This window comes from Sparus aurata, chromosome 17, assembly GCF_900880675.1.
Source record: "Sparus aurata chromosome 17, fSpaAur1.1, whole genome shotgun sequence".
In the NCBI taxonomy this organism is placed as follows: domain Eukaryota; kingdom Metazoa; phylum Chordata; class Actinopteri; order Spariformes; family Sparidae; genus Sparus; species Sparus aurata.
Window position 1 is genome coordinate 11525633 of NC_044203.1, and position 14445 is coordinate 11540077.

At 42.5% G+C, this 14445-nt stretch overlaps 1 protein-coding gene and 1 long non-coding RNA gene across 2 annotated transcripts; both read right to left on the reverse strand.

The window, feature by feature from the left end:
- Positions 1-6863: 6863 nt before the first annotated feature.
- Positions 6864-8105, reverse strand: LOC115567008 (uncharacterized). The gene is made up of 4 exons (XR_003981116.1): positions 8091-8105; positions 7431-7799; positions 7257-7334; positions 6864-7090 (listed from the first exon to the last, which is right to left on the reverse strand). It is a non-coding gene; the product is annotated as an uncharacterized LOC115567008 (long non-coding RNA).
- A 2042-nt stretch (positions 8106-10147) lies between these two features.
- LOC115567002 (hepcidin-like) lies at positions 10148-10970 on the reverse strand. The gene is made up of 3 exons (XM_030393118.1): positions 10776-10970; positions 10594-10671; positions 10148-10475 (listed from the first exon to the last, which is right to left on the reverse strand). The coding sequence occupies exons 1-3, from the start codon at positions 10860-10862 to the stop codon at positions 10374-10376; spliced, it is 267 nt and encodes an 88-aa protein (XP_030248978.1). The 5' UTR covers positions 10863-10970; the 3' UTR covers positions 10148-10373.
- Positions 10971-14445: the final 3475 nt, after the last annotated feature.

Sequence of the window (14445 nt, forward strand, 5' to 3'; positions counted from 1 at the left end):
GGGGGGAAACTTTTGCTCAGTGTGTATCAGTGTTTTCCGTTGCGCTAGCTAGCCACATTGTTGTTTCAATAGCTCCACTGATGTTAGGAACACACACACCAGACCACACGCTGCTGCACACACAGAGACATAACCGTCTCATTATCACATATGCAGGGAAAAAAAGGAAATGCGGTGAGGAAAAGAAAATGCTGTGTGGAGAAAATAGATAAATGATGAATCATGATGAATAATAAGTGTCCAGACCACAGTATTTGGAAAAAATGTATTTAATTAACCAATCGACTAATAATGAAGGGGGAAAAAAAAGCTTTTTACTCGTGCACAGTTTCGTTTTGTCTCGTGACCTTTCACCTTGACCTTTTATTTTGTCATATTCAGGACTACATATTTAAAGATTGCACATTCTCTCCAGAGAAACATCAACAAACGGCTCTGTGCATTCGCTCGGGTCCAACCGGTCGATAGAGCGAAGCAAAAACGACAGTTTTCGGAGAGAGCGAAATAAGGCGTAGATGTAGCGAGTTGTTTTTAAAGACATCTGTTGCTGGTTACAAGTTAATGAACGATTCACAGATGTCATCCCCTGGGCCAGACTATCACTGCTCCAGACTGGGGGATTAAACCTAAGGGCTTACGGAGAGGAACTGCACTGAAGTGGATTCATTAAGCTCGAGACCACCACTACAGCACACATTGCAGCGTCCCCAATGGAAAAAAAAAAAAGAAGTGGTACAAAGAGAGTCACATCACCCATTTATGAGGAATGGGTCTCTTTATTTGCCCTCACCTTTCCGCTTTGACATCAATCCCCTTGCGTTCCTCTTTTTCTACCGCCGCGAGAAACGGGACACTGATGGTATTCCCGGTGCTGTTAAGAGGGTTAGCAGTCATCCACACATCAGAAGGACTGGTCCTCCCAGTGTAAACCACTTCTGTAAAGTGTGTGTGTGTGTGTGTGTGTGTGCGCGCGTTTTAATGTTTGTGCTGAATGTGGTTAGGTGGCTGAGACTGAAGCTCCCTTTTAATCTGACAGAGAGCATTTTCATTAGTTCTGTTGGGTCCTATTATTAAAGCCCGCTTCAAAGGCTCAACAAGTGAAACCGCGAACAGGAAATGACCCGGCGGGCTCTGCAGTGTATAGATCAGCGATAGCAATCTGCGCGTTTTAAAGCAGGTTGTTATGGCGCGTGAACGCATCTGTTGTGTACACTGTATGTACCGCACAAGACAGCGGGAGGACACCGGGGACCTCTGCTCTACATTGGAGTGCTGCAGCCCAACTGTGAGCGTGCAGTTGTGGCACATGTGACACATTCGTTCCAATGCAGATGGCAGAAGTGGAAGTTATGACATTGGTGGGGCAAATGAGATTGCCCGGGGATAATAAATGTTGTAATAATTTGCTCTTTTTAATAACTGTATAACGAGCCATCGCTTGCCCTGCGAGTTGAGGGAAATCTGGAACCATTAATCTTCATATGGGTTAGCCACGGTGTTTGGCAAGGGCCGAAACAGCAACAGAGTAGGAACATAGTGGTGTCAAAGGACATGCAGGTCTTAATATTTTAAACAAGTTTGCCATATGTTAGCCATCATGGTGTGTACAAGCCCACTAAATGGTGGCATTAATGGGTGATTTTATTACTAAGCTCGCCCCTAATTGCAAAAATGCATTCCAAAGTCAACCCTCGACGCAGATTTTGGCTTCTTTCAGAGTTGCTAGGTAACAAGTTAATCCCAAAAATAAATATGTTCTCCAATAAAAGCTAATTGTCTGTGACAGTTTTTTTTTTTTTTTTTTTGTGCTTTGCCTCAAAGACGTTTGAAAAAAGGAAATTGCGAAAAAGACTCTGAGCTGTGCTGCTGGAAGTGCGCGGTGATCACAGTCATGCAGCCCGGCCACATCTGCCTCACCTGCTGGACGGGAAGTGGGGAAAGATTGATATTCTCAGTGCTCACCTTGCGCATTCATTTTCCTTTTGACATTCTTGGATGAGAAACGGGGGAATATTTACGAGTCACTTGCTGTGGTCGTGTTCTGCAGCTAACAGCAGGTGCAGTGGGGGGACATGGGATTATTTTATTGCCGTCCATTACATGGAACAGACAGGCGATTCTATACCGACCCGGCATTGTGTTTCCTATGGGTGCCGTAAGCATTTTTTGGCTTATTTAACCCCAGGTTCCTCTGAAATGTCTGGCTTTTCCTTTTTCCCACTCGGACCCAAACGCAACACAAAGCCATTGTCCCCGTTCACTTAGGGGGAATGTAGGCAGAGCAGTTCTGTCCTCCCTCTCAGGATATGACACGCAAGGGCTTTTATGAGTTGAACTGAATCATACTGTGCACCTTAAACACATTACAAGCCGGGCAAATATTTCCTCTTACTGGTGCTCTGAGAGCCATGGGCACAACCATTATATTAGGCTCAAGAGCCAGCTGGTGAGGACAAATCCACAAGGATTCCTATTTTCCCCCTCCTGACTCTCTGGCAGCCCCGCTCCATTCATTCAATTTTTATACGTGCCTAGTAGCCGTGTTACTACCGGTTTCAAGGGAGAATTAATCGAAAACAGGTCTTATTAAAGTATATTAAGACCAGTTGAATTGGATATAATGTGCTCAGTTAGGGCCCAGAAGGGTTGTATCTGAGCCATAGCTGACACTTGTGGCTTCGAGGAGTGGGGCTGTGTTATTCTGCAGTGGCACTGCACCGGTTCCAGGGGGGCTAATCGCTGGGGCCAAGAGTTGCATTGTGGGTAAGCAGATTTTAAGTGGGTATGAGCACAGCAGGGGGTAAAGGAGGGTCTCATTGTCCAGGAATGTTTATCTTCCTCCCCACCCCCCCACCCGCGTTCATTTGGAGCAGGATTATGCAGCGCCATGGTTCAGAAGCAACCTCTGCCCCCACTTGGAGGGTCTGCGCAGGAAATATTCATTCATACATCTACACATGTACAAACAGGCATTATCCTCCTCATAAGAAGTCCACGTTGATTGCTCCCCCAAGGTAGGGCAAGTAGGTGGAAGTGGAGCCGCTGTGGCAGGGTGTCGTGCCTCATGTCTCACCCGCTGGGCTGGGCTCTGTGAGAAGGCTGGAGCCAGTGATGCTCCCAGTGTGTGCAACACAGTCATCATCCTCAGCACAGCACATTTTATTGGGCAGTGTGTGGGTTGGAGAGACGTGTTTAATCAACTCAGCTGTCGGGGAGGTCTTGACCTCATGTCAGTGGTTCCTTGATTGTGTGTGCGTGTGTTGGTGTGTGAGCGAGTGAATGGCTCCCAGCCTTTGCTGTGGAGTGTGACCTGCGGTGGAGCCTCTGGTTCACACTCTGCTCCGTGCCGTTGCTGGTTTAAGTGATTAACTGTAGAAAGTGATGACTAATCTGTCGGTTAAGAGTCTGAAACAATTGCAGAGGAATGAGATATTGCAGGCAACATTGTATGTAATGTGGCCCTCTGGATCCAATCAAGGGGAGCGTAAACAGAAAGCAACTCCAAAGTTCTACTCCGCAGTGTTGGATGTTCATTTAAAATAATATTACTCACTATTTATTGTTCCCAGTAGAGAAATTAGCGCGTAAGATTATTTTTGCCAAGCACAGAGTGAGGCTTACTAATGTGTTTTGATATGAAATGAATAAATAAAATTGTCTGGTGTCGTGCATTCGGTCATGTTGTTTTGAGTTTCGTTCCGTCATTCCTTTTTAGTCATGCTCGGAGCACGGCTCAAGGGGACGGCAGTTGGTTGTCTGGTTGGTCAGTCCCCAACTTTGGCCGGACTCACATATATTTCAAAAACCATCTGATGGATTAGCTAGATATTTTGTCCGGCCATTCATGGTCCCCAGAGGATAACATCTACAGACGCTGGTGATCCCTGAACATTTCCCGTAGCACCACCAGCAGGTCAGAAGTTCAAGTTATTCAGTCGAATGTCTCAACATGTGCTTTATTATTGTGAATTCATTGTTCTCAGATGAGGCCTCCTACTTGACAACACTGATCCCTCAAACTTTTCCACTGTCTAATTGAAATTTGTGGTTATAAGTGGAATGTCTTGAGAACTATCGGCTGGACTGACATGAACTTTTGTGCACACATTCATGTTCCCCTCAGGATGAATTTGAATTAGGTTAATTAACTCCTGGCTCCACTAAATTAGCTCAGAGTTTTGATTAGAAGTGACAAGAGTAGCCTTTAGTCCAATTCTAATGGAGGTATTTGGTCATAAACTTTGCTTTGGAATATCATAGCTTCAGCCATACAAAAGTATGCCTGCCATCATGCTGAACTAAGGCCACGTTAAGATTGAAAGGAGCCCTGCATGAAGACATAGCCCTCTCAATCATTTGAATGGAGCCGGTCCTTAGTGCCGGTGTAAAGGGTTCAGGCAAAACACCACAGGCTCTTCTGGCAAATTAGGTTGAACCCAGCGTTCGAAGTTAAGCTGGACCGGCCAACATACCAGCACGACCACATTTTACTCCTTGGCATACCGTGACTTTTCCTTAAGCGCTTGGAATTCCAAAAAAGCTGCCGGTACTCTTTTCTGCCATCAGTATATAATGTTCTCTTGGCATTTCATAATGAACTGCATTACCAGGGGCCACTATGTGACACTTACCCTCCCCTTCTTGCCCGCCTTCTATTCTCTGTGTATGCTTGAAGTGGCAGTAGGCCTACCCAGGGACCCACACATGCCAACATAGTTGCACAGGCCATCTGGTGCTCCTGGGAAATCTAGGTGGGCCGGTCGCTCTGTGGGGCACTTCAGCATCCTCCCCCTCAACCACTCGGCCTTTCTGCCCACTTTCCCGCCCCACGAGCAAATATGCGAAAATGGGGAGTACTGGCACTTTTTTTATTTGTTAAAAACTTCGAGCAGTGGTTCGAATCATGCCCACTTTTGCTGCAGCGCAATGTAAAGTCACCCGGCAAGGTGCAGCATTGAACAATCACATAAATCTAAGCATACGTTATTGGCAGATGCCTTCTTTATCGCTGCGACAAAGATAAAATGGTTACAGCGGAAATAACTTAGAGTTATAAAAGTGCGTCTGAGGGTATTACTTATCATAGCGCAGTGGCCCTGACCAAAGCATTTAGATTAAAACAATGCTCTCCCTAGCGCTGCTAACGTTGCAGGTTTTTAGGAGCACATAAAGTTGATCTATGTGATGTTCCTGATCTCTCAGCAAAACGCAAGACACCAAAATCTACCTGCTGTGCACTGCGGCTTCCAGTTTTGTGTTTCGCTTCAAAGATCTGAGGCGACGATTGCCATTTGCTCCTATCTGAATGCCATCAAGCAAGGAGTGTCTTCTAATCAAATGACAAACAACAGCAGCATCCTGTGTATTCAGCTCAGCGAAACACCCGAGCTCTTTACTCAGTACACTTTAAAATCTCTAGCTTGAAGATTTACAGAGCTGGTATACTGCCGTTCACCGATGAACAGGCCCCTTAATTGCTGCCTGCATTGTGTTTTGTGTGTGTATGTGGGTATGAGTCAGATAAAATAAACCACATGGTGTGTGGATGTGTGTGTGTGTTTTTGTGTGTGTGTGTGTGTGTGAGGAAGCTGAACAGAACCCTCTGCTCTCATTTACTATCTCCTTGTGTGGTTTGGCAGCAGCTCTGTTGGTATGGGGGCGTAGAACGGGCATCCGTCTGGGCGCGAGGCAGGCCTGGCATGCCGCTCAGCCCCCCGCAAGGCTGCATGAGGGTGGGATCAGAGCAGGAGTCCGCCAGGCTCCAGACTGGTAGTCTGTACTTGTGTGAGTGTGAGCATATGTGTGTGTGTGTGTGTGTGTGTTCTGCCGTGTACATGCACTTCCGTGTGTCCGGGCAATTAAATTCTAATCACACAGGTTTAAATAGGTCCTCTGTTGTTCTGCTTTTCACTTCCTATATGCTGACCTCTGTGTATGTTGTTTCAACATTCATGCCTCTATCACAGAGTCTATCTGAGCCTGTGTGTTACCCACGTCTGCACTGAATTAACACCAGAGCATTTATTTGACCTTCGTGGTCATTATAATTGCAAGGTGCCATCCAGCCAGGCTAGGAGCAACACAATAGCATGCATATCACCGTGGCTAAATGCCATACCTCCCCTCACTGTGCGAGCGCAGCAAAGCAGAGCTAAGCTGGGCCTGGTTAACACTTGGACAGCAGACCACCCTTGGAAAATGAAGTTGCCTCTGGAAGTGTTGTTTGTTAGAGGCCAGTGGAGGACGTTACTTCCTTAGCACCAGCGGTGTTTGGGCCTGCATGGTGAAAGATATTAGGTGTTGGACTTAGAGCATATTCCCCCATCTGCCAGAGTGTCAGTCGCTGATGGTGATCATCAGTTATGTTTTATCGATGGTATGCAGCAACAGTTCAGTTGATCCAGAGCTGACGGATCATCCGCAACATTTGTTACGACGAAAGAGGCACTTATAAGATTTACCATAGTTTTGTTTTCAGGCAAGCTCATTTTCAATGGAGTGCATGGGGCACTGGCACGCTAGCATCAAAATCGCTATTTTTAAAACATAAAGAATGCTCGACACAACATGAAACTTTGCTCGTAGCATCACCAGGGTCTCTACACATGAACACAAGCGTTGAGAACATTGTTTGTGTACACAGAGTTTACTAAAAAGAATGTTTTTGGACAACTCACGTTAGCAGTAGCACCTCCAGCACGCAGCCGTAGTGGCAGACAAAAAGTGTCGATCCCCGAGTGTGACCTAACAGGTATGAGGTCCACCATTACTCTCCTGCCTGTTAGGTCGCACTCGGGGATCGACAATTAAGCATGTAAACCTATTCTAGTAGCAATCCAAAATAAAAAGATGAACCCTTCAAATGAGCATAATATGTTTTCTTTAATATAAGCACATAGTAACTATAGCAACAAATCTACTGACATCAGAACTTTAAGTTAGGAGAAAAAACATGAAAAAGTGAATTTCAGTGCTCATACAACAATCCTCTTTTGCAGCACATTCCACATACGCCAAGGGCGCAGCAGTCGCAGCAATAGCTGCACCTTATGAGGCCACTTTGAGGCTTCTGTCTGATGTCAAACGGCATCTGTGTGAAAGAAAACAGACAACAGCAAGGTGTTCTCCATTAATGTCATTCAGTCTGTTCATTTTGCCTCATCTGGAGACTTTTCTAAAGGAAAAACACACCCACTCACATTTTCATACAGATGAGAATGCAGAACGCCTTCATTTATTGAATCAACTGAACATACCATCCATGTTTCTACTGATGTCTCCTCATAAGAAGCAGCTGCGTCATCACTGCTTATATCTCCCTCCAGCTCTGGCACCTGTTAGTAAATTGTAAAAACTTGGTAAAGTCGTAGCATTCTAGCAGGACACTTTTAGATAATGAGCAAATTAAATGATTGAAGTCAAGTTCTTACCTCAGTGACTGGGACAGCAGAGCTCTCCTGAAGGCAAATCAAGGTGAACACGATGACGACTGCAACTGCGACACTGAATGACTTCATCTGAGGAGGCTTTGAGATGTTTAAGTTTTTTTTATTATTTTTTGAAGCATAGAGCAACTACGTGCTAAAAGACATTCTGATGGCTCTTGTCAGCCCTTTGAGTTGCATGTCTGTATTTATACTCACTTTGGCCACTGTTGCTTCATCCCTGGCAGCACTTACTTTCATTACCACCAGGAATGGGCTTGCATCACTCCTGGGTGATGCTGGGAAATTCCTGAGAAATGACAGCGGGATGTTCTCTAAGTTTAACTGTAGGATTTTAGGGTTAGGGCCCAGAGTCTGTCAAAGAGATGTAAAGACAGATCGCACAGTTACAATGATGAAGAAGTCCCTGCGCTTGTTTCAAAACACTCAATACCTCAGCAGGGTGCAAGATGACGTGATACACTTACTGAAAGTTGACTTTGTAAAAGCTTTTGTTTCCTTATTGAACTTTATCACAATAATCCTGATGTCCTGGCATTTGTTACCAATGTTAATACAAATAAACAGTCTGACATGACTGACAGTGATGTCATAATAATACTAGTGATAGCTACTCTTTGTTTGCATATTTGTGTCAGTGTTTACCTCAGAATCGGACTTTGATTGTGGTGGTGGCTGTCCAGCTGGGTTGCCATAGAGCATGTGCACTCAAGACTTCCGCCGACCGAGGATGAGGATAAAATCTAATTGGGCGGCTCTTCTAGGCTCTCCAAATTTTATTGGACTGAAGTGCCCAAATTCTGACAGTAAAACAAGTCAATTCGCAGGGGTATTGAGGCTTTTATTACCGTTTTACAGACGCGTCTTTCACAATGTTAACTTTTGGAAAAAAGTCCCCAGTGCATTACATGATGATGTAATTACATGGCTTGGCCACGACCGAAAATGGTTTCAAGGCCTGGTGGTCTGTGTGGGGACTTGATCGCGACCATGAGGCCAGCAGTCTTCTTTGCAGAGGAAGTGACGGTCAAGCCAACTGCGATAAATAGTCGTCCTCCTCTTCTCGTTGGTTTTAAAACCACACCACCATCCACTGTATTGGAGTATATAACACCATGCTAATCACTGACGGGTACGTCTTGAGTGAGTGAGAACGGGACACGCAGATCCAAAAATGGAAAATCAGTGTGTGGCGGCCTATGTAATACAATGCAATAAATTAATGTGTGGGGAACACTGTGTTTCTCCTCACTTTAACATTCCAAGATCGTCTGACAGCTTAAAACCGCTGTTCAAACAACACACAGTAAAAGTGAAGCAACCACGGCTGCAGTCAACACTGATAAAGCCAGGGGCCATTTGAGTTTTTCCAAACATCTTGTGCAATAACAAAAATCCCTCACTTCATGTCAGAACAGTGTCAACAAACATGACAACAAGCGCCAATGGCTCCGCAGCTGTCGGAATGTACACCTTTCTGAAATAGTTGTTTTCAGTATCCAATTATAATGAACAAATCATTTTGTTTTAGGAAAGTCCCTTCATCTTTATGTGATCAATTCTTTTCTTCATCTTTGGTATGTATTTGCCATCAAATTAAAATTGTATCTCAAAGGGAAACATTATTTTGACTGGAGTGGCTGGATGAAAACACATCAACATAGTTTCACACCCACTGGTTAACCGGTTGTCGCTTGATGTTAACCATTAAGTTTAAACCATAATTGTAGTGGCTATCTTTAGTCTGCGTTACTCTCATCTTTGTCTTAAGTTTCTTCTTCTTATAACCACATAATACGAACAACATGAGACAGCTTTTAAGCATTGAGAAGTCTTTGGCATTGCAAACGGCGACGTCTAAACAGCTGCGATGCCCCACCGTCCGCTAGTTTATTCGGGCAACAGTAAACTTCACAATAAAATTCCACTTCCTGTTAATCATGCCAAGGTAGGCTACGGAAGCTGCACAGGATCACCCAAAACATCCCAATGAGGCAAACTACTGTATACAGGAATTTACTTCAATTATTCAACCATATTTCTGACATTTTACAAGAAAATAAAATACACTTGAAGTTGTAAATACTGCTTACAATGCTTTTTAAATTCAGCAGCGATGACACGCGGTGCAGAAGGAGCAAGGTGGAGTTGATCACATTGGCATAAAAGTGTAGTTGTCTAATAGTCTGATAGGCTTCAAGCTAAGGATGGAATTTCTTTTGAACAGCTGCTAATGCTGCCACTAACTAATTCAAAATTGCTTTATAGAATCTATCCAGTTAGTTTACACCTGGAGCAACACATTCAAAGCTTACCTTCCAAACTTGAAAATAATATCTTAAGTCAAGTTGTTCCTGACATTACTTGGTATTCTCCTGGTTTCAGTTGACATATCTTATACAAAGGTCATATTTTCAGACAAAGCACCCCAAATTCATCTCTGCACAGTAAGTTCAACTGAAATCATTTTTTATTGTGAATGGCGTTTATTCATTTTTTCAAAAAACAAAATATTTTTGTATTAGAAATGCAATCTTTCAACCACAGTTGTTGAGCAGGTTGATTGTGTGAGGAGATGACGGAGAATGATACCATAATAACGTCTCCATTCGCTGCTTATAAACTGTATCACTGCTGTGTCTTTGAGTTTGGAGTGCGGGAACTGTGACTATAATGCATGAAGTCAATTAATACACCTTTACTTTTCATTACAGAAGAAGTAAAACTTTATTGATTATACACTTCAGTATATGAAATAATATAAGGATGATACAGTCACATCAGTGAGCACACATTGTCTGCAGCATGACCAAATCCAGAGATATTTACAACCACTATTGAAAGATGGAAAACTGCTTTAAAAGTAAAAATCTTGACAAATTAATATTTAGTAGTTGTTGTGTGAATCCCAGGCTGCAGCAGGAATCCTCAGAATGTGCAGCAGACACCACATCCAGTCATGTCAGGACAGCAACCGCAGCAAAAGCGACAGTCAGCGGGGCTGCGCTTGTGTCTGTTGTTATACGGCATCTGTGTGAAAAAGAGAAGACATGAGCAAGGTGTTCATCTCCAGCATCATCTCTCACTCTGTTCACTCTCTCTCCTTCTCAGTGTATTTGTCTCAGCTCATTCAGTTCATTGAACAAACCTTCCAGGTGTCCTCTGACATCTCTTCAGCTGCAGCAACTGCACCGTCATTGCTCATTGGCTCCTCCAGCTCTTGCACCTGTCGATGAATCGTGCACATTTACATCAGGAGCCACATTTCAGCTTTTAGACAAAACATTAACAGCTAATAAGCAAATTAAATGACTGAAGTCAAGTTCTTACCTCGGTGAATGGGACAGCAGAGCTCTCCTGAAGGCAAATAAAGGTGAGCACGACGGCCACTGCAACTGCAACACTGAATGTCTTCATCTTAGGAGGCTTCCACTGCTTCAACTTGTTCAGTCCTTTGATTCTTTTGGTGACTCTCGTCAGCTCCTTTCACTTCTTCTCCTGTCTGATGGTTGACTTTGTAAAGTGTGCCGGTATTTATAGTCACTTGGACCACTGTTGCCTCATCACTGACAGCACCTACAGTACAGCAGCTGCTTCCAGGCACAGGCTTGCATCACTCGCTGAGGGATGCTGGGAATGAGAATGGGAAACTCCTCAATAGTCGTAATTCTGTCTGTTTGAACATATCAATCATATATATATATATATATATATATATATATATATATATATATATATATATATATATATATATATATATATATATATATATATATATATATATATATATATATACATATTAACACATGATATTTCCCTTACAGTCATAATTTGGGTGTCATGAAGTATAAGTACCAGGCATGAAGAACAAAAAAGATTTGGTAAAGATTTAGGGATCTTCTGAAAGGACAATGACATGTTTATTATGACTGGACAAAATGAAATAGTTAGTTTAAAGAAATGTTAAAGCAATGCTCTGTGGATTTAACAAAATAGGTATCGTTTTGGCTGGTTAGTCAGTAAGTTAGTTACAGGAGTTCCAGGCAGTCAAATAGCATTTGGTCCTTTAAAATGAATCATTTTTTAAACGTCACCAAGGAGGTTACAGTATTGATGCCCTCCCCTCCCACAACACAGAAGGTCTCTGACAGTGAAAACATGAAGAGTGACCCAACTGTTACTTGAAATAAACTTGTTATCAAACCTAAAATTTAGACGGATACTGTGCTGGATTTGTCCGTCACCATTTATTAAAACACTATAAGAGGTTGGCAACCACTTCCGTCTCTCATCCACCAGGGGAGGTCACAGAGCTGCAACAGATGCCAATCAACATCTGTGTGAAAGTGTAGCCGGCAGAGCGGGACAGGGGTGTGATGATCTGATGGTATTAACCAGTAGGTGATTTGTTAATTTTTAACAGGGGGAATGGCACAATGGGAGCACCACCTTGCAGTGACACACCTATGTACACCTCCCAAAGGACATTGTCGCAGGACACCTTAACCATAACTGTGACATTTCTAATTCTACAATTCCATTTTATCCAGTTCTCTTCCCTCTCTCCCCACTATAATTGTCGTTTTATAACTGAATTAAAGTAATGAGTAAATACACCTATAAATTGTATGCAGTAGACCAAGTTTATTCATGCAGGTTGTCTCATGTTTCTCACAATACACTACAAGCAGGGTTATTTTAAGTTACATGACTCACATGACCCCTTGGAATTTTTTACCATCTAAATTCCTTGAAGGACACACATTGAGCATTGTGCAAAACAGCAGAGTTCGACCAATTTATTGGTATTTGGCTTTTTCGATTTACCGGCCGATTTATAAGGTTTTAAAACCATATATTTAAAAAATATAACGCAGGTTAACATGCTTGGGGTAATTAAAAGTTGGTGTAATGACATAGTTTGTCCAGCAGAGTGCGTTTCAATGGGGGATTAAACAGCTGGTGTCACTAACTATAAACCAGCACAAAAATGACAATCGGCAACATAACATAAGCCACCATGTTCTAAACAGACACACTTAAAATGCTAACAAAGAGTATCATTATGGTTTTAGAACATTAATAGCTATCTTTTGTTGATCTGGTCATTTTTTAATTTTTATTCAATCGGGTGTCTGCACAGGGTGTTTTATTTTGAAAATTGACCGGATGCTCTATGCCTTTCCTGTGTCTCTGACTTTCGGCTGGCGCGATCTGCTCTGTGCAGCTTATTGCAGCTTCCGTCAAAAATAAACCAGGCAGCCAGATCGCAAAGCAGCCGTGCCCGGCTTGACTCCACTGTGCGCCTGAGCTGATCGCGACCGCCTGTGGTTTGTAACACACTATCTGCTGCTTGCAAATGGAGAGTGATGGCAGGTTGACAAGGGGGATGCTTTTTGGTAAATTTGCTTGCAAGGTGGACGGCATCCCCCCTCATATCGCCTACTGGTGTTAACAGTCCGACAACTAATCAGATCCCTCACTGGATAACGCTCAACATAAGAATAAAATTCACAATTCCAGTGTCAGAGCGCTCTGTGCATCCTCTGTATGCAGGATATTTTTTGGTCATCATTAAAGTCCAACTAGAAATTAAAAAGTAAAATAAATACAGTTAAAAAAGGATTACTCTTCCACTATGCAATTGGGAATAATCAGGTCATAAATAAGCGTAAGAAAGAAAAAGTGCATCAAAAAAAACAAATTTCAAATGTAACCTGACAGTTGTAAGCGAAACTTAAAATGCAAAAGCTGGAAGGGAAAAGCATTTGTAAAGATGAAATTGGAAATGGTAATGGAAATAATGCAAGGGAAACGTTAAATGTTGAAATGGGGAATAGATAAGCTTACATTTATTGATTAAATCTAGGGGAAATAGCTCAGTAATACATTTTTTTTAGGATGCAGCTGTCTTGATAATGAATAAAATATAGGCCATATGAAAAAGAAATATATAAATGTAACTTAACAGCTCCACTAATATTCTGTAAACTGTGCTACTGACTACCCAGTAATGAACTGGGCTCATTTCACACCTTGACCAGACACTGACCAGCCTTATACTAGGTTTTTAAAAAAGCTAGTCAGCTGTATATTCTAACATCTGTGGAGCCATTTGTGCTTGTTTTGTTTGTTGACACTGTGTGACATAAAGTGAGGGATTTTTTTATTGCGCAAGATATTTAGAAAGACTCAGTGGGCCTTGACCTTTTCAGCATTAAGTGCACACAGTGATAACTTCAGTGTTACTGTTCGTTGTTTGTTAAAGGGAAACTGCCAGTAGGCGATTTGAGGAGGGATGAGGGGGGATGCCGCCCCCCCTTGTTAGCAAAATAACCAAAAAGCATCCCCCTTGTCAACCTGCCATCACTCTCCACTCCCAACAAAAGTTTGCTATTAATGTTCTAAAACCAAAATGTTTTTGTTTATTTTTGTTAGCATTTTAAGTGTTTAGAACATGGTGGCTTATGTTATGTTGCCAATTGTCATTCGTGTGCTGGTTTATAGTTTAACCATTAGTGAGGTCGCTGTTACATTTCCTGACAAACAGTAACCCTTGCCCACCAGCTATTTTATCCCCCATTGAAACGCACTCTGCTGGACAAACTATGTCATTACACCAACTTCTTATTACCCCAAGCATGTTTACCTGCATTATATTTTTTAAATACAAGGTTTTAAAACCTTATGAATCAGCCGGTAAATCGATAAAGCCAAGTACCGATAAATTGGTCGGGCTCTGCCACTTTGCACAATGTTCAATGTGTGTCCTTCAAGGAATTTAGATGGTAAGAAATTCCAAGGGGTCATGTGAGTCGTGTAACTTAAAATATCCCTGCTTGTAGTGAGAAACATGAGAAAACCCTGCCTGAATAAACTCGGTCTACTGCATACAATTTATAGGTGTATTTACTCATTACTTTAATTCAGTTATAAAACGACAATTATAGTGGAGAGAGAGGGAAGATAACTGGATAAAATGGAATTGTAGAATTAGAAA

Bases quoted from the DNA above. Each gene is read 5' to 3' on its own strand.
- LOC115567002 (XM_030393118.1), bottom strand. From the start codon at position 10,862: ATGAAGACATTCAGTGTTGCAGTTGCAGTGGCCGTCGTGCTCACCTTT. The intron at 10,672-10,775 runs GTAAGAACTTGA...ATTCATCGACAG, and splicing joins CTGCTGTCCCATTCACCGAG to GTGCAAGAGCTGGAGGAGCC. The intron at 10,476-10,593 runs GTTTGTTCAATG...TTTTTCACACAG, and splicing joins TGTCAGAGGACACCTGGAAG to ATGCCGTATAACAACAGACA.